General features: G+C 49.7%; 1 protein-coding gene and 1 long non-coding RNA gene across 2 annotated transcripts in view; one reads left to right on the top strand and one right to left on the bottom strand.

Moving 5' to 3' along the window:
• Window positions 1–1,897: 1,897 nt before the first annotated feature.
• The window catches only part of RFX8 (regulatory factor X8), a 62,819-nt gene continuing 45,266 nt past the window's right edge, over window positions 1,898–19,450 (bottom strand). The window contains exons 11-15 of the mRNA XM_002710010.6: window positions 19,164–19,320; window positions 16,799–16,893; window positions 11,249–11,363; window positions 7,267–7,580; window positions 1,898–2,239 (exon numbers count right to left, since the gene is read on the bottom strand). Of these exons, the coding sequence (XP_002710056.4) occupies window positions 2,045–2,239; window positions 7,267–7,580; window positions 11,249–11,363; window positions 16,799–16,893; window positions 19,164–19,320 (876 nt within the window). The 3' untranslated portion in view covers window positions 1,898–2,044. The remainder of the gene's footprint in view (window positions 2,240–7,266; window positions 7,581–11,248; window positions 11,364–16,798; window positions 16,894–19,163; window positions 19,321–19,450) is intronic.
• On the top strand, window positions 17,271–19,382 carry LOC127488038 (uncharacterized). The gene is made up of 3 exons (XR_007915428.3): window positions 17,271–17,480; window positions 18,135–18,257; window positions 19,091–19,382. It is a non-coding gene; the product is annotated as an uncharacterized LOC127488038 (long non-coding RNA).

Here is a 19,450-nt window from a genome sequence, read left to right as displayed (position 1 = left end):
AAATACGCAAGCAAAATTCACAGTTCCAAGTCTGACAAATCCTGTTGTTGGCTTTGTTCCATGGCTCAGTTCATCAACTGTCTACTTAGTGGGAAGTAGCAATGACAGGCAAAGCCAAAGGAGAGAGGTCCCTGAGTTATTCTTTGGCTAAGAACAGCTACTCCCTGACAGCTGAAGAGATGAGGTGATATGAAGGAGCTTCAAAGACTCCATGGGAGGTATGTATGATGAACAAACACACTGTGTGTAGATCTCAACATTGTTCAAGGTGATTCTTTTAGATGTAGCATTTGGCCTGCTGTGTCCTGCAGAGAGTGCCTAGGTGTGAGACTCCGACTTTGTGCTGATGCAGACCCTCGGGGGCCCTGCCACCCAGGTAGGAGACCTGAATTGAGTTTCCAGCCCCCAGTTTTGGCCTGTCTCCATGCTGGCTGTTGTGGCACGTGTGGAGTGAACCAGTGGTTGGGACCTCTGCCTCTTTGTTCTCTCTCTGTCTCTCAAATAATCATAGTTTTAGTATTTTTATTTTTTTCAGATTTATTTATTTATTTGAAAGGCAGAGTTACAGAGAGAGGGGGAAAGACAGAGAGAGAAAGAGAGATCTTCTACCTACTGGTTCACTCCCCAAATGGACGCAATGGCCAGCTGAGCCAATCTGAAGCCAGCAGCTTCCTCTGGGTCTCCAACGTAGGTGCACAGGCCCAAATATGTGGGCCATCGTCCACTGCTTTCCCAGGTGCCTTGGCAGGGAGCTGGATCAGAAGTGGAACAGCTGGGCCTTGAACCAGTGCCCATATGCCACAGCATCAGTCCCATAAACATTTTTTAAAATGGTCCTTTTTTTTTTTTTTTTTTTTACAGGCAGAGTGGACAGTGAGAGAGAGAGACAGAGAGAAAGGTCTTCTTCTTTTGCCGTTGGTTCACCCTCCAATGGCTGCTGCGGCTGGCGCACCGCGCTGATCCGATGACAGGAGCCAGGTGCTTCTCCTGGTCTCCCATGGGGTGCAGGGCCCAAGCACTTGGGCCATCCTCCACTGCACTCCCTGGCCACAGCAGAGAGCTGGCCTGGAAGAGGGGCAACCGGGACAGAATCCGGCGCCCCGACCGGGACTAGAACCCGGTGTGCCGGCGCCGCAAGGTGGAGGATTAGCCTAGTGAGCCGCGGCGCCGGCCTATACATTTCTTAATCTATCTAGAAACATATAACCCCTGTTTCTTTAAAATTTGTAAGCATTTAGGAAAATTTTCATTTCATATATTAATTTAATTCACTTCATATGTGAATGTAAAGGAAATTTAGTTCCTTACACATGAATAAGACCAATAAAATATCCCTTATCCTTCCCAGTTATGCCAGAAATCATGTGAAGTATGAGTTTCACAATTCCTTTTAAGTATTACACTCACTTACATAAACATCTATTCTTAGTTTTGACATTTTTTGGGATTCAGCTACAAAAAAGAGAAACAAAAGTGACTCAAGGCAAAACGTGAGCATTTGTTGCAGGCACTGTTGCATTCAAAATTCTACCTGATGCCTAGATAATGGGTAGATCAAAAGCTTTATTGGACTAGCGAGTGAATGTGACCATGGAATCAAGCAGAGTTTTTTTTTCTGTTTCTTGCTGTTTGAATCTTTCTACAAATTCTGTGCACACAGAGGTACCACCAAGAGCAAGCAAGACAAATATTGCCAGAGGCATCATACTGCTGGTATTGCCTGGACCAGTTTGGATTCTTCAAACTGTGTTATTTTTCTCTGCAGACTTAACCTCTTCTTAATTCCCAATGCAATTTCTCATATTTCTCTTCCGCTAAGTGTCCAAAGAGAACCAATTTGAAAGCCCTTAATGAAAAACAATGGAGGCAAAATTTATTCTCCAAATCCATTTATACATTTAATCAAATCCAACTCCTTGAAATACATATGAACAAAATTATGTACTTATATACATACGTACTATTATGTACATCAAAGCTTTTTCATATCGATACAGAAACTTTAGCATGTAGTATATTTTTAGGAATGCAATTCTTTCATGCCCTATTCAAACAAACCGTCTGACATACTAGCATCGTTTTCTCGGAAGTAAGGGTGTTCTGAGCTTTGGGACACATCTGAAACGTGAATCACAAATCTTTGTCCATCTTTCAGGGTTATGAGGGTTTCCTGGCCCACAGGGAGGCTGAGTTTAATGGTGCTTTCCGTGGCCTTGTCTTCCAGCAGTACCTGGATGAGCTACGAAGGGGAAAAGTTTAATAGGAAAAGATTCAAAGAGAAATTTGCATTATTGTCTGGTTGAGGAGTCACTTTTTTCATTCTTCAACCACACCCTTGCCTCTCCCCCAGGACCTAAACAGGAACTTGTGCATATATTTCTACCGTGGGAGAGCCTAAGGTCTTGTGAGGATTTCCTGGGAGCACTTGAAATCCAGGGATAATGTAAGAGAGAGGGCATGGTCGGGGACGGTCAGGGGGGCCTGTGGTGTGTGAGAAACACCGGGGAGACTCTATGAGAGTGAACCCCACAATCCTCCTCCACTGACAACAGCGGGCGCCCATCCGTTGGGAACACGAGGAGGGAGCCTGGGACAGGCACTGCAGGTTTCCGTGTGCCTGTCGCGCCCGGCACTTTGGCTGCTTTAGCAGCTGGATCCCGTTTCCTGCCTTCTCATCAGCTCTGAATCCCACACAGTGGCCCACGCTCTCACGCAAATCCTCCCTACACCACCCATCACCTATACCACGAGATGGGCAAAATCCCACGGAGGCAGCCAACTACCATTGGCTGAACTAACCCTCGGAGGGTAGCAACAAATCAGGGCGGTTCACAGGCTATGATTTAGTTGACCAGCTCTCACCAGGCACCTCACCTGCCGGAGCAAGTCTCCCTATCAGAGTAGTGGGGATAAGATGCCATCCTTCCCTGTGCTCTGGGGAACTTGCAAGTGCTTGTATAGGATTACTATGAAACCTATAAAACCAGGGCCAGTGCTGTGGGGTAGCAGGTAAGGCTACCGCTTGTGATGCTGGCACCCCATACAGGCGCCGGCTCAAGTACCAGCTGCTCCACTTCCGATCCAGCTTCCTGCTAAGGCACCTGGGAAAGCACTGGAAGATGGTCCAAGTGCTTGGGCCCCTGCACCCACGTGGGAGACACGGCAGAAGTTCCTGGCTCCTGGCTTTGGATTGGCCCAGCTCCAGCCATTGTGGCCATTTGGGGAGTGAACCAGTGGATGGAAGATCTCTCTGTCTCTCCCTGTCTCTCTCTCTCTGTAACTCATTTTCAAATAAATAAATCTTTTTTTTTTTTTAAAAAAACTATAAAACCCACTTTCCTGGTCTGATTCCATCAACAAATCCCCCATAAACCAATATGTTTTGACAAAGTTGTGCACTTGGTAATTTCAAACACAAAGCTCGCGAGCGCATCTCTCCCTCTTTGTCTACATTCCACAATAACCACCAACGCCTATTGAATGAAAAGACATTTTCTCTCTCAAAAAATTTCTTTCCCCTTTACCCTACCACTAAAGAATTACTGATTTCTTAAAACCACTCTGCTCTTTTTGAAACCCCGAGTACCTGACCTGAAGTGCAAATCACGTCATTTGTTCTTGAAAAAGAATCTTCTACATTTAACATCATGAGTTTTTTTTAAACTTTATTCTTAAAGCCGGCTTGGCGTCTTACTAATTAGGATGTTGCTGGAACGTGGGAGAGTGACAGATGGATCTGGATTCCCGGATGCTGACTTCAATGGTTACCCTAGGTGCAGGGCACCGCTAAATCGCTCAAAGAATGAGGCTGCCACAGATGTGCAGCTGAGTGCGGCGTTTTAACTCGCGGCAGAGGGATGCAGATGGGACGCAGAGGGTGTGTGATTTTTTTTTTCCTGGTTGATGATGAGTGCAGAAGCTGAATAATGAATGCAATAGAAATCAGACGAGTGTAACTTTTGGGGGTGGTAGACTGTTTAAGTTTTTATAGCTAATTCAGCAGGCATGCACCAAGAGGAGGTTGAATTAATCTCTCACGCATATTACCTCGAATTATCTGACATCCTTCTGCTTGTATTGCTTTATTATGTAGCTCAATTGAGGGCCTAATATCTTCTCTATCGTATTTGCCAATTAAATATAGGTCAAATCTATGGCAGTGAACTTTCGAAGAGCCGAGAGGTGGGCTGAGAATCAAGGGAAGGTGCTCGGATTAGGAGGTTTCCTGGGAGAACTGACCTTGCTGACCCGCGGTTTTTGGGTACTTACGATGTTCAAAGGGATATGCTAAGCGTTTCATGATGAACTGATTTAAACCACACAACAGCTCTATGGAATTAGTTATTATTATCCTCATAGATTAAGCAACATGCCCAAGGTTCTCAGTTAATAAATGCAAGAGGCAGAATCTAGGAATGTATGTACTAGAATCGCCTACTTATTATTTTTAATTTACTCCAGAGTCACCAATTAAAACACACGGGTTACTCTCTGGGGAGAGAGAGGATGCTGGGAAGGGCAAACACGGGAGACCTGTGGGCGTGAGAATCCCTGCCTGAGCCTTGGTTACGACATCCGTGACGTGGGAATGGGGACAACACCCATGCCTTGAAACCCTGTACAGCAGTGGCTGGGGAGGTAGAAGTTGACTCCTGATTCGTTGCTAACCAAGGAGCATGTGAAATCTGGCAAAGATTCTCTGCTTGGACAAACTTCAGCCAGGCTCCGGAGCCTTATTCTAGGCCCACCTGTGCACTCCTTACAAAATCCAGTTTTAGCATGGAACCCTGCTGAGTCAGTTGAGCGAGAACCTCCAATCCTTGATAGCTGTTCACCTGCTGTCTGCGTAATTGGGTTCCTCATCCTCCACCATCCCCCGGGGGATGCCACATCACCCTGGCCTGTTTGAAGCTCAAATTATGTGAGGTCAGGTTCGCCAGAACCTCTCTGATCCCTGAGGTTTGCTTTTAATCATTTCCCATCTCCTGCCCCTCTCCACACTTGCCCAGGCTGTGTTCCAAGTTGAACCCAAACTCTTGTCTCCACAGCAAGCCCTACCTACCGAGATGGTTCTGAATAAAGAATCCCTTACTGTGCTTTAACCTGTGTCACTGAATGATGCTTTTCTTTTTCTTTTTTTAAGATTTATTTATTTATTTGAAAGGCAGAATTATGGAAGGGAGAGAGAGAGAGAGAGAGAGGTCTTCCATCTGCTGGTTCACTCCCCAGATGACCGCAATGGTCCGAGCTGCACCAATCCAAAGCCACGAGCCTCCTCTGGGTCTCCCACGTGTGTGTAGGGGCCCGAGCACTTGGGCCATCTTCCACTGCTTTCCCAGGCCATAGCAGAGAGCTGGACTGGAAGTGGAACAGCTGGGACTTGAACCAGCACCCATATGGGATGCTGGCACCGCAGGCGGCAGCTTTATCTGCTATGCACAATGCTGGCCCCTGAATGATATTTTTCTTTAAAAAACTGTCATGCTACAGTCTGCCCTCTCACGCCAGCCAGTAAGCAGAGAGCTGAATACTGCGGGCCAGCACTGATGCTGGTCCTGTGGAGGCTTTCTAGAATACTCTAGAATATACGCAGGTGAGTTTGTCACGGGCCACACCTTGAAGGGCTCTGCTGCTGCCAAACCTGGCTCTATTCTCTAGGGGGTCAGGGAGCAGGGCCAGCCGCTCTCCTGGGCACAGCCTGGCCAAGCAGCTCCCCCTTCGGGTCTAACTGCCCTTCCTTGTGCAACACAGATTCCAGGAGGGCACCTGACCTGCCCTCAGCTGTGCCCCTTCTTAGGCAGGCCAGCTCCCTCCTGCCCTTGGGGTCCCCCATGGGGGGTCCGTATTTCACAGCTTCTTGCTGCACGGGTCATGTCTGCTTCGTGCCCTCGGAGGAGGCGAGCTGCTCATTTACACACACAGCCCGGAAACTACTGCGCAGGGCACACAGAATGCAGCTGCACCTACGAACCTCCTATCCCGGGGTGGAAAAAAACAAGACCAAACACAGCCAGAGATTTATAACCCAGAGCAACGCATCTCCTTGGCCCCTGCGCCTGTCATTCTTGTCTAGCCCGGCGTCACCTCTGAGCAGTGCTCAACAACAGTTTGTACAGGTGGTCTCCACACTCCGCAGTACCTAGGGTGACTCTTCAGCAAAGAAAGGTCCCCTGCAGGTTCTGACTGTTTGGAGGACTACAGGGCAGGAGCAATTTTAGGCTGTGACCACTGTTAACCTGCGCTTCTGATGGTCTCCTGCGAAGCACAAGTCATTGTTTCTGGAGTGGAGCTTGGGGGCATATCGCGGCTAAGCATAAGATGTGTGCAGAAGTTTTAGAAATAATACTAGAACAATTGCTGTGACCGTCTGTGAAAACCACTCCGTGCCACCCTTCTGAACTGGAGTTCAGTTGCTCCCTGCACTGCTGCAGCTCCTCTTTCTGGCATCTCAGGCCTCATCGCTGACCGTCCAACCTGCCTCCTATTCTGTCGGGTGCGTGTGCCCCTCTCCTCCAACCCTGTGTTATGGGACGTGGGGAATGGGCATTTAGCCTCGGGATTGGGACTCCAGCGTCCCACATTGGAGTGCCCGGGTTTGATTTCTGGCTCCGGCTCTTAACTCTGGATTCCTGCCCAGGCCGATTCTGGGAGGCGGTGGTCCTACTCAAGTTGCTGGGTTCCTGCCACCCACGTGGGAGACCTGGATTGCCTTCCCAGCTCCTGGTTCTGGCCCCAGCTCAGTCCTGGCCATCGCGGGCATTTGAGGAGTCAAGTAGTGAATGGAAGCTTCTCTCTCTCCCTCCCCATCTGCTCTCTCAAATGAATAAAAATAATAATGAAAACACTTTAAAAATTAAAAAACAATGTGTGTGTATATGTGAGTGTCTGTGTATGTATGTCTGTTGTGTGTATGTATGTCTATGTGTCTGTGTATCTGTTGTGTGTATGTGTATCTGTGTGTGTATTTGTTGTGTATATGTGTGTATATCTGTTGTGTGTATGTGTATCTGTGTGTATGTGTATCTATGTCTGTGTGTGTATATCTGTTGTGTATGTGTGTGTGTCTGTGTATTTGTTGTGTGTATGTGTATCTGTGTGTATATGTCTATGTGTGTGTGTATCTGCTGTGTGTATGTGTGTCTATGTCTGTGTGTGTATATCTCTTGTGTGTATGTGTATCTGTGTGTATCTGTTGTGCGTATGTGTATCTATGTGTATGTGTGTGTGTGTGTGTGTTGGGGGGTGCACACGTCACGGCATCTCTACCTTATCACCAGTAGCAGTGTCCACCAGGAAGCCCAGGACCCGGAGAACCAAACTGCTCACACCCGTGGAGCACTGGCTTGGGCCCATGTGTTTTGGCGTCACCGGCTGTGGCTCCGCAAGCAGGTTGGCACAGCCCAGAGCTGGCGGTTCTGGAGGGTGGGAGAGTGCCTGGTCTGGTTGGAGGAGAGACTGGCCCTCTGGTAGCATTTCCCTGAGATTCCCTACATCCTCCTCTTCCTCTTCCTCCTCCATGCACGACTGAAGTATATGGATCACATATTCCAAAAGCAGCAAATGGAACAGGTGCCAGGAGCCTACGTGTAAATCACAACCAAAGTTAATGCCCTTGACAGACAGATGGCTAGACAGGCAACAAATACATCCCTGTGAAACCAACACCTTTTCTGGGGTTTTCAACTCCTGAGTAACAGAGCTTTCCTTATCCCCAGTAGGGTCTGGGTTGGCAGGGAACATCCTTCTTGCTCTAATTCAAATTCATAGAACCTCAACAGGACAGCTTCTGGATCGAGACGGCTTAGGCCACGATAGGGAACTTAAAACCCATCTCAGGGCCAGCAACTGCTTGCTACGCTGGCCTCCCATACCAGAGCAATGGTTCAAGTCCCAGCTGCTTCCCTTCTAATCCAGCTCCCTGCTATGGCCTGGGAAAGCAACAGAAGGTGGCCCAAGTCCTTGGGCCCCTGCCACCCAGCGGAAGACCCAGGTGGAGTTCCAGACTCCTGGCTTCGGCCTGGCCCAGCCTTAGCCATTGAGGCTAGCTGGGGAGTGAATTAGTGAGTGGAAGATCTCTGTGTCTCTTCCTATTGTGTTTTCAATAAATAAAATAAATCTTAAGAAAAAATCTGATCATCCAACTTGAGATGGAAAAAAAGAAAATGCTACAGGGAAACAGATGTTGTTCTTAGAGCTGGAGAATGTGTCCCTTTGCTCTTCCAGAAAGATCATCAACGTTCGCCTGAGAAACAAAGGAGGAAGATATGGCCAACTGCAATTGTTAAAGGGTACTTTTTTCTTTAAGATTTATTTATTTATTTGCAAAGCAGACAGAGAGATCTTCCATCCATTGATTTACTCCCCCAATGGTTGCAATGGCCAGGCTGGGCCAAACCAAGGCCAGGAGCTTCCTCTGGCTCTCCCATGTGGGTGCAGGGGCCCAAGGACTTGGGCCATCTTCTGTTGCTTTCCCAGGCCATAGCAGAGAGCTGGATCAGAAGTGGAGCAGTAGGGACTTAAACCAGTGCCCATATGGGATGCCGGCACCGCAGGCGGAAGCTTAACCTATTACACCACAGTGCAGGCCCCGAAAATACTTTTTTTTTATTTGACAGATAGAGTTAGACAGTGAGAGAGAAACGGAGAGAAAGGTCTTCCTTCCATTGGCCCACCCCCACAAATGGCTGCCAGGAGCCAGGTGCTTCCTCCTGGTCTCCCATGAGGGTGCAGGGCCCAAGCACTTGGGCCATCCTCCACTGCATTCCCGTGCCACAGCAGAGAGCTGGACTGGAAAAGGAGCAATGGGGACCAGAACCCGGCACCCATATGGGATGCCGGTGCCGCAGGTGGAGGATTAGCCAAGTGAGCCACGGCGCTGGCCCTGCCCGCAAAATACTTTCAAAATAAAGATAAGACCATGGCGCTTATATGGCTATAAAATAAATATGTGTCAAAGTTTTGAGATCATTAATTAGGGAATAGTTCAAAGGAAAAATTCAATTGCAAAACACACACAGGTAGTGAAGAATAGTGACAGCAATTTACAAAGAGATGCAAATTATTTGCCTGGATCTGTCCCCCAGGCAGCAACCAATTGCATCCACTTGAACCAAGTCATTTGCATTTTTGTGAATGAGAATCATTTGCATGATTGTCAGTTTGCTGCAACCTCCAGGATTGTAAAATGACTCAAAGGCAAGGAAGACACAGCTATCCCAGAAGGGTTGTGCTGAACATTTTCAAAGCCCGTTGTCCATTTCAAGTCATCTCTTTGCTCATTTCAAAGACTTTCACAATTTCCCCTTGTATTCTTGTTTTCTTGTTGGATCTGAGATGGAGGCACCATTCTCCTTAGATGGCCAGGCCTGGTCTGGAGTAGCTGGACCAACAACTCCTGGCCTGTTTAACTTTGTGAAAAGTGCAGTCCCTGTGAAGTTTGGAAGCCTCCTCAGTTTTGGAGCATGAGGGTAAAAAGCAGAGTCAGTGTGGACTTGATTAAAAGGGAGGGCCTGACTATAAATGGGTATCACCCATAGGACAGCCAGCAGCAGCAATGCTCAAAAAAGGTCCAAGGATATGGCAAAACTGATCTAGAATAGGGCGGCTTCTTCCTTATCCTTCCTGTGTGCCTGAGAGGGCAGCTGGCGGCTTCCTGGGCAGGGAATTGAAAGAGGGAGTTGGGGGAAGCAAGCTGAGCCAGCTGGAGTTAATAGTTCCTTTTTTCTCAAGTCCAACAGTGTGGTGGGCTAAGCTAGCCTAAGACTAATTTTTCAGGTTCTTGACTTTTACTTAGAGAATTCTAAGCACTGGCTAAACAGAACATGCAGTAAGGTTTAGAATTTATTTAGAAAGTGAGAAGAATGCACAGGAACGTGAGAGCTTTATTAATGGAGCGCGGGCCAGAAAGGATAAATGGGGAACTCCACACAAATTGTTCCTGGGGTCCACCAGGAGCTGCAAGTGAGAGGGCAGGAGGGCAGGCCAGAGGGAGAAGGGTGGGCCCAGCATGCTCCAGGTTCCTTATTCACTTCCAAAAGGGGAGTGGTTGCTTGAGCTGCAAGCCACACACCCACCCTTGCCCGCCAGGTAATCTCTGCTGTGTCCATGAACCTAGTCTATCTCTTGACTAGTCCCTTATCAATAGGATATGGGTTTGGTTCCTCTTGCTCTGCAGAGAAGCAGAACCCCTGCCTGGGCCAGGCTCATATTGGCTTATAAGGCTGAGGCTGACCTACTTGGACCTACTGCCCATTGCATACTCCTTGTGATCGCTTGGCCTGCTGACACACCTTCTAGCTACCGTGACCGGAATCCTGAGGCCGTATAGGGGGTTAAAAGCAGCTGTAGCTAGATTTGGGGAAACCTCTGTCTACTTCCTAGACAGACCATGAATATCCCGCCCCTGCATTAGAGTACACTCTTTCATTAGAATGTATCTCCCCTTTCCTTCAAGGATCCATATGAGGTGTCAGAGATGGGGCCACTGTCTTCTGAGCAGGCCTGTGTGTGCAGTGTGTATCTTCGTGGTTTTTTTTTTTTTTTTTTTTTTTTAATACAATGCTTGCTGCTCAGTATATTCTATCCTCCACTCACTTCTGAATTCCTTCTTGAAGTGAAGTCAAGGACTTGGGTACCAGAAAACCCTCACTGGCTGGTGCCAGGTAACTCATCCTAACCATTGTATAAACTTCCTGTGTTGGGTACTTCCTCTGATGGATGCTCAGTGCCCAGTGAGGAGCCTGGGACTGTGAAATAAAAGAAAAAGTAGTATGCTTGAAAGCAACTTTTCAGAATGGAGTCAGGAGGCCATGCAGGAAGCAGGCCCTACGCACATCTTCAGCCGCTGTCTGCAAGGTGAACCCAGTCGGCTCCACCTCCTAACCACAGGCATTATTCCTGAAAAGTTTAATATCGGTGCTCCAAAGAAGCCATTTTTTCTCCATCTCTGCTGTCTCCTTTGAAGCTTTTCTTATAATTTCACAAAGCTTAGAACTCCAAAACTGAGGAGGCTTCCAACAATGATGGGACCAGAAAGTAGGGGCACGATGAGTTTGTTTGGTGGACTATCACATTGCCATTAAAAAAGAGAGGAGAGAGATGGCCTATGGTTTTGTGTATCTATGTTGCATTTTATATATAAAAAAAAAGGTTAAAAGAGGTGACTGGATTCTCTACAGCAACATGCAAAAATACTTATGCTATTAGAGTGTTTCGAAAAGGCAGAGTACAAAATGTTTTTCTGACTTACCGAAGCTGTCTCTGTGGCAGAGGGTCATGGCTTTGCTCACGGCGGTGAGAAGGAAATTCCATCGAAGCTGGAAGTTGGCGGCTAACTTCATGAACTCCTCTTTGCTTCTGCTTGGCTAGTGTATTGGTGTGAGAAAAAAAGTGCTGAGGTTTATGATAAAAATCAAGAAGAACAGAATGTTCTCGAATGCACACACTCATCATGCACAGACACCTGAAAAGGGCTAAACAAGCAGAGGAGGATGAAATTATAAGGGTGAGAACAAGGCACCAGCTAACACGGGGCCGATTTCTGGTCTCGCTCCACTCCCTGGGGAGCTGGTTCCAGGACAGAGCCTTTGAAGTTGCTGGAGAAAAGGAGGGAGGTGGGAAATTGGCCTACTTTTTTTTTTTTTTTTAATCCCCACACAATTTTCTATAAAAGAGGTCACTTGTGAAATGTGTTAAATAAAATTTATGGGAGGCCTTTGATTCGCACTGAGCTCGTGTGCTAGGCCCCAACAGACCAATGGAATCACTCATGCTAACATTCCACATCACCAGGCTGAAACTAAGCTGTTGAGCTGACCACCTGATAAATCAGGAGAGAACCAAAAAGAGCCAAATCCCCAGACAGCCCGGTTTCAGCCAGCCTGAGAGGGAGATCCCTTCTGCATTAACCTTTACGCGGAAAGTGATTTTGAAAACAATTTGTTTTTAGGTCCTTGTTTCTGCTTTCTTTAGCCTTTTCCTGTCCGTAAATCCTCCCTGCCAAAGTTGCAGAACGAAGCTCCCTAGCCTCTCCTGGTTCCGAGGGCTGCCCAACTCATGGATCGTTCTTTGCTCAAACTCTGCTAGACTGATTTTTACCTAAAGGCTTTCTTTAACCAGGTGCATGAAGGCAATACAGGGGCAGCCACACTGACATCAGCTGGGGTGGCTGTTTTCTACTTGAACTTCTGCATGCTGAGTCTGATGTGGAAAAGGGGCAGCCATTCTCCTGACAGTCAGGAGTCAGGCGCGTTGTGTGGGGAAGGGCAAAGCTGGCTGCTGTGCGGTGTGCACAACCCTGGGACCAGCAGATCTCTGCCCTTGGGTCCAGTGAGCCAAGGTCATCTGATGGTCCGAGTGGCACAGAATGGGGTACCAGCAAGAGGCTGCCGCAGGCGGACTAAGACATTCTCTCAATCGAGATAGAAAGCTGCCTTGAGCCACACTTGAAGTGAGCCACAAACCACGGAGCCGTAGGTTTTTTGGAACGCAGATGTCACCATGAAAATGCAGGACCTCTCATTGGCTTGCAGCCACGTGTCTTTTCTTTTTACAATTTCACTGACTTACTTTATTTATTTGAAAGGCAGAAAGGCATACAGAGAGGGACAAAGAGATCTCCCACTGGCGGACTGACCCCAAATGCCACCGGGCAGCCAGGGATGCCTGAAGCTGGGGACTCCCTTCGAGTCTCCGGTGTGCGTGGGAGGGACCCAACTGCCTCCCAGGGTGAGCATCAGCAGGAAGCTGGAATTGGGAGTGGACCCTGGCCTTGAACCCAGACACTGCCATGTGGGACATGGCCCCCCCAAGTGGCTTTTTTTTTTTTTTGTGACAGGCAGAGTGGACAGTGAGAGAGAGAGAGACAGAGAGAAAGGTCTTCCTTTTGCTGTTGGTTCACCCTCCAATGGCCGCCGTGGCCAGTGCACTGCGGCTGGCGCATCGCCCTGATCTGAAGCCAGGAGCCAGGTGCTTCTCCTGTTCTCCCACGGGGTGCAGGGCCCAAGGACTTGGGCCATCCTCCACTGCACTCCTGGGCCACAGCAGAGAGCTGGCCTGGAAGAGGGGCAACTGGGACAGAATCCGGCGCCCCGACCGGGACTAGAATCCGGCGCTGCAAGGTGGAGGATTAGCCTAGTGAGCCACGGCACCAGCGGCCAAGTGGCATGTTAACTGCTCTGTCCGATGCCCACTCTGCAAACCTTTGAAGAGGAGGTGGAGAAACTGGCCAGAAGTGACAAAAATTCCCTTTCTCATCATTACTTACCCTCCACTTTGCCCCTTTCAAAATCCCCAACGCCCTGCAGGGTTATCAGAGGCAGCACCTTCGCCCCACTTTTTTTTACCCTCTTGGGAGGGGCTTCTCCCATTCAACGGAGGTGTGGGGGGCGTTAAGGTGAAGGGCCAATGACTACAGAAACCACTGGGATGCTTTCTGAAACCATGGAGGGAAATGAGGCTGGGGGATCGGAGCTCTCTCCACACACACGTTTGGTCCCCGGTCATAAAGACCACTGAGCACTCTGCCTATCCCCAGCACCAGGGGCACGTCTTGTTCCTCTGCTACAAATCACTCTTCAGGCCCAACTGCACCCGAACAGTGAGAGAGAAACACGTGAGCAAGCCGGGCAGCTGCGGACAATGAGGACATGAGTCACCTCTGACAAAGTCCCAGGGTTTGCATTTTAACAGTTCTGTTCTAAATAGGCTCTGCCTGAGACCCCCAAGGCAGAATAAAGACCAGAGAGTCTGCAATGCTCATTTTCCAAAGAACGGGGGCAGACACCTGCTGATAGCTGGGGCCGGCTCTCCAGCTCCTTGCTGAGAGGTCTCCTGGTTCATGTCCAGGAGGTTTAAGATCCCTAAGCTCCTGCAGTCTTTGTGGATGGGCCTGGTTTTCATTTCTGCCTGCTCTTCTCCACTGACAGGTCAGGGATTCAGACAAGGCAGGTGGGCGGGACTGAGGCTTAAAGAACGCCCAGGGCCAAGTTCCTGGTCCTGGGTCCCTGGCCCCTCTGCTCCTTGCCTGGAGCCCTCTGTTGCTTTTTACCCCAGTTTCCCCACAGGCTGACTTCTGCTCTTGTCATCCTTGTCCTTAGGTTCTTGTCTCCCCTCTCAGCTTGTTGTAATCTTCTGCACCTTGGGCATCCCAGGTGGACCCCCCCACTCCCACCCCTCCCCCCAGCCCCTCCCCCCAGGCCTTTCCCAACCTGCTCAGCCTTGGGGAGCCTGATGTCACTGTCACAAGAAGAGGGCCTGGAGCTGCCTGGCTTCCGTCCTGACTTCTGTTTCCATCCCGGTTTAATCCCCGAGCCCGCCCTGAGCCCACCGGAGCTAGTGACTGCGGCTTCCCCTGGAGACATTCTCAGATCTTCTGCCGTAAGGATGACAAAGGCAATCAACTCCAGCCCAGGACCCTGCTACAGTGACTCTCTCTAGAGGCAAGCCGGCCAGAAAGACCATATCCACGACCAACTCATCTTTGAGATTTGGAAGTCAAGCTGGCCACCGCACTGGGACGCATCTGCCTGATACCCAGACAAGGCTCCCCCATCTGTCCCCACACAGACAAGGCTCCCCCTAACCCAACACACCTCCTTCACACTGCTGCTTGGGGCACACACACGGCACAGGCATGCTCACACACATGCATGTGCAGAGACATGTACACTCACTGTCTTTCCTTCTCACCCCCCCCCCCCACCACCACTTGCTGCTATGGTTTGAATGTGCACCCTCGGAATCCAGGCATTGCAAACTGAATCCCCAAGGTCAGAGGGTCTTGGCTCTTGGAGGGAGGGTCTCTGGGATGCGAATGGGTCACTTCATTTATGGGCTTTGGGACTAACTGATCATGGAGAGAGTGACTCTGTTCTAGGTGACCCCTCTCTGACCCACGAGATCTGCCTTCAGACCCTGCAAGGAGGCAAGATGGCTCTCACCAGGGGCCGCCCCTTTGCTGGGGGCTTCCAAGCCCCCAGAACAGCCACAGGTAAAGTTTTCTTTCTTTCCCTTTTTATTTTTTTACTTTTCCCCAACTTAATATTTTATTTTTTGAGATAATGTATTTTTAATTTACATGAAAGCCAGAGATTTATTGGCTTCTACTATTTATTTACTTCTTTATTTAAACTAACTCTTTATTTAAAGAATTCCAAAAAACCAGAGTCCAGCTGCAAAATAGGCCAGGGCTATACATAATAACAATATGGGAAGATGTTCAGCTTCACTCCTATACATTTTTTTTTCTCGACAGGCAGAGTGGACAGTGAGAGAGAGAGACAGAGAGAAAGGTCTTCCTTTTCCATTGGTTCACCCTCCAATGGCTACCGCAGCCGGCGCTCTGTGGCCAGCGCACCGCGCTGATCCGATGGCAGGAGCCAGGTGCTTCTCCTGGTCTCCCATGGGGTGCAGGGCCCAAGCACTTGGGCCATCCTCCACTGCACTCCCTGGCCACAGCAGAGAGAGAGAGCTGGCCTGGAAGAGGGGCAACCGGGACAGAATCCGGCACCCCGACCGGGACTAGAACCCGGTGTGCCAGCGCCACAAGGCGGAGGAGTGAGCCGCGGCGCCGGCCTCACTCCTATACATTTAACAATAGTCACAAAATCATTACAACTGGAGCGGGATGCCCATTAACCTGACAAAGCCTAAAACATACTTCGACAAGACACTGTATTTGCAGCAAAACTGATACACACGCGCATTTCTTTTGCTTTTATATTTTAGCTAGATGTAAAATTCTTTATCAGCTACTGATATTCAGTTACTGCAAGAGACCATAAGGGGCCAGCGCTGTGGCTTAGCAGGTAAAGCTGCCTCCTGCAGTGACAGCATCCCATATGAGTGCCAGTTCGAGTCCCGGCTGCTCCACTTCCGATCCAGCTCTCTGCTGTGGCCTGGGAAAGCAGTGGAAGATGGCCCAAGTCCTTGGGCCCCTGCACCCACGTGGGAGACCTGGAAGAAGCTCCTGGCTCCTGGCTTCAGATGGGTGCAGCTCCGGCCATTGTAGCCAAGTGGGGAGTGAACCAGCAGATAGAAGACCTCTCTCTCTCTCTCTCTCTCTCTCTCTACTTCTCTCTCTGTGTAACTCTGACTTTCAAATAAATAAATCTTTTTAAAAAAAGAGAGAGATGGCCGGCGCTGCGGCTCACTAGGCTAATCCTCCGCCTTGCGGCGCCGGCACACCGGGTTCTAGTCCCGGTCGGGGCGCTGGATTCTGTCCTGGTTGTCCCTCTTCCAGGCCAGCTCTCTGCTGTGGCCAGGGAGTGCAGTGGAGGATGGCCCAAGTGCTTGGGCCCTGCACCCCATGGGAGACCAGGAGAAGCACCTGGCTCCTGTCATCGGATCAGCACGGTGTGCCGGCCGCAGTGCGCCGGCCGCGGCAGCCATTGGAGGGTGAACCAACGGCAAAGGAAGACCTTCCTCTCTCTCTCTCTCTCTCTCACTATCCACTCTGCCTGTCAAAAAAAAAAAAAAAAAAAAAGAGAGAGAGAGAGAGAGAGAGAGACCATGGACTGAGACACACACTGGTACCCCAGCCCCCGCCGACACACACACATCATCTAGCCCACACACACGCATCGTGTGACTGTTCTGCTCTCTGGTCCTCTGCCTGGTTCCCGAAGGCAGAGGCCGCTCCTCTGTCCTCACACTCCTGCCAGCTTTGGCACATTTTCTCAGCAGAGCTGGAGAAACCTCTTTCTCATACCGCCAAGTCATGGGCATTTGGGGCTGTAATTTAGCTAGAATGATCCACACCCACTTCTTTCCTTTAAAAAGAAAAACCTCAGGTTAGTACCTGGAAGACAAATGCCTGGAGATTTGAAGACAGACAGTTGAGGAATACACTGAGATCTGTTGACGTTCCCAGCAAAGAAATTAAACTGCTTAAACCTACAAAGAAAGCAAAGGGAACAGAGAGAAAGGTGTCAGGCACCCTAGCAGAATGTGTCTGCAGGCGTTTGTGTCCTAGGCAACCTAGGGAACAAAGTCTGACCAATATTTCAAAAGGATTCCCCAAGCCTCACGCTCATTCTGCACACAAAGGCTGGGTTCCAAGGCTGGACTTGTCACTCTTGCGGTCACTTAGTGTACAGTCATTGGTCATACCTCTGCCACCTGCAGAAATGCAAAGCGCTGTCTCCAACTCCTACCTCCACCTTGTAATTACACAGACCCTGTTTTCAGGATGAGCTCATTCTCCACACAGACATGACCTCACCTGGGCTTGACATTTTCACAAAAGGGCTGGTGCATTAACGTGCGGGGAGTGACGCGGGACATCAAAGGCGGTGAGCACCTTGCCTGGGGGATACGCACTCAAGTCAGGTGGAGCCCCGTCGGCGGTGGTGTGTGACATCAGATCTTGGATTCTCCACCTGTGTAGGTGGCACTGGGCGAGAGGACTGGGCTTTGGACTTCTCACCTTTCTGAGTGCCGCTGGTTGGGCGTAGAAAACGGAGGAAGCGGCTGCGGCCCAGGTGAGGCTCGGTCAGGGGACCCTGACCCCATGGATGCATAGGCCTGCTGAGCCTCCACAGCATCTGCCAAGCTCTGCAGCCGCTCGGAGGGACACACAGGGAAGTCAGCAGGAGCGTGGGAGCCCGGGCCAGGCTGGTGGGCGGCCTGACAGGTGCCTGGGTGCCCGCAAGCCCTCCCGGGTGCTCCATGGGCTCAGCAGGGGGTGCCAGTGGCCTGTGGGAGCAGGGCCTTTTGCGCTCCTACCAATCAGCTCTGAAGCCTGTTGTGTTTCGTGTTAACACTTTAGTTGCTGGGTTGGTGGGAAGGGGGTGCCTTAGAGGAGGATCTGTCATTTGGGTCAGCCAGGGCAAGAGCGGCAGGGGACACAACCAAAGGACATGGTGGGGAGTGGGTTGGCCAGGCTAGTTACCAACAAGTATGGACGTAGTTCAGTATTTTAGTAACTATTACAAGCCTACCAAGGTCAGTCCTACTTCAAGATCAAAGAAAGAGGTTGGGGTGTTTTATGTCTTGCTGGATTCCTGTATCCACCTACTCAAGAAATCTTTCCTAGAGCTCTGGCCTATGGGCCTGGGCCTCTGGAAACAGCCTGCAGGTCCCTGCTGAGTCCACGGGGTTTCTTCTGTCACCTCCTCTGCCCCCCCCCCCCCCAGGAGGAAACAGGTGCCAGCCAGCAATCAACTCTTCATGGAAAGGAGCTGTTGTTCTTGGAAACCAATTCCAGTTATCAGGGAACAGCCGCAGGCTTCCTACCTCGTTTGTAGTGGGGAAATAAGGTAAGAAGCACCATCGTTGTTTCCTGTTATTAGAAATAAACTGGATGCTGCCGACAGTGGTGACAGCAGAATGTGGCCAAGCAGAGAGGTGCCTCCATCCAATTCAGATGTGACCAAGGACACCTTATTCTCTGCATGCACGAGACCAATGCAGAAATTAAAGTTTTTCCTCCCAAGGAAATATTGCCAAGTGTTCATTCTTTTAGTCAACAAATGTGTATGAGGGTACTTGAAAAAGTTTGTGGAAAAATGGAATTAAAAGAGAGGCTTAGGGGCTGTCGTTCGGCACAGCTCCTGTCAGTGTGTGCGAGTTTGCGTCTCAGCTCCACTCCTCCTTCCAGCTTCCTGGTGAGGTGCATTCTGGGAGGCGGCAGGTAACGGCTCAGGTACTTGGGTCCTTGCTACCCACGTGGGAAACCGTGACTGAATTCCCGGCTCCCAGGCATTCTGGGAGTGAACCAGCAGATGAGAGGTCTCTGTCTCTCTCCGTCACTGTCCTTCTGTCTCAAATAAACAAAAAGATGTTTATTTTGGTGCCAAGAATTTTTGAAACCCACGCACAGTTTTCCAGAGCATGCATTCCACTGCAGATCCCTCATATGCATAATTTATTTTTTTTTGCACCAAAGTAAGCTTATCTTTTAGTTCCATTTTTCCATGAACTTTTTGAAGGGCCTGGGATCAGCACGGACGTCCCTTCCCTCTCTTGAAAGTCTGGAAGCACAAGGTGTTCCCTGAGGTATTCCCTACTCCCTGCAGGAAGAGACGTGTGTGCAGGTGCACTTGAACATCCAAGAGTCAACGGTGTTTACTCTGTCTTGGGAAATTCACAGATTCACGAGGCTGATGCTCGCCCCAGGTGCACGCCCAACAGTGCGGTAAGGAAAGCTGCGGGAGGAAGATTACATTGCATCTCCGTGTGGCTCTCCAGGTCCGCCGCGGGGCTCAGGTCACCTGCCAGGGCCTTCGCGGAAATATCCAAAGCACCTTGACTGAAGATGGCACGCAGATCCGACTTCAGAACGTTGGCCCTCCTGCTGTTTTTCAACACCATTCTCATAGTCTGAAGACAGAGAGACAAAGAGGAAGCATGGCACTTCACAAAATCTTGCCAACCTTGCCTCTCCAAATAGCCGAGACGTTTTGTTACGGAAGAGAAAGTAAAGTGGGTATCAGCCACTTGCATTGACTCT

Source organism: Oryctolagus cuniculus, chromosome 2, assembly GCF_051225735.1.
Source record: "Oryctolagus cuniculus isolate XC-2025 breed Fujian yellow rabbit chromosome 2, ASM5122573v1, whole genome shotgun sequence".
Classification (NCBI taxonomy): domain Eukaryota; kingdom Metazoa; phylum Chordata; class Mammalia; order Lagomorpha; family Leporidae; genus Oryctolagus; species Oryctolagus cuniculus.
Note: the sequence above shows the minus strand (reverse complement) of the source record. Positions and strands in the feature narration are given on the sequence as shown.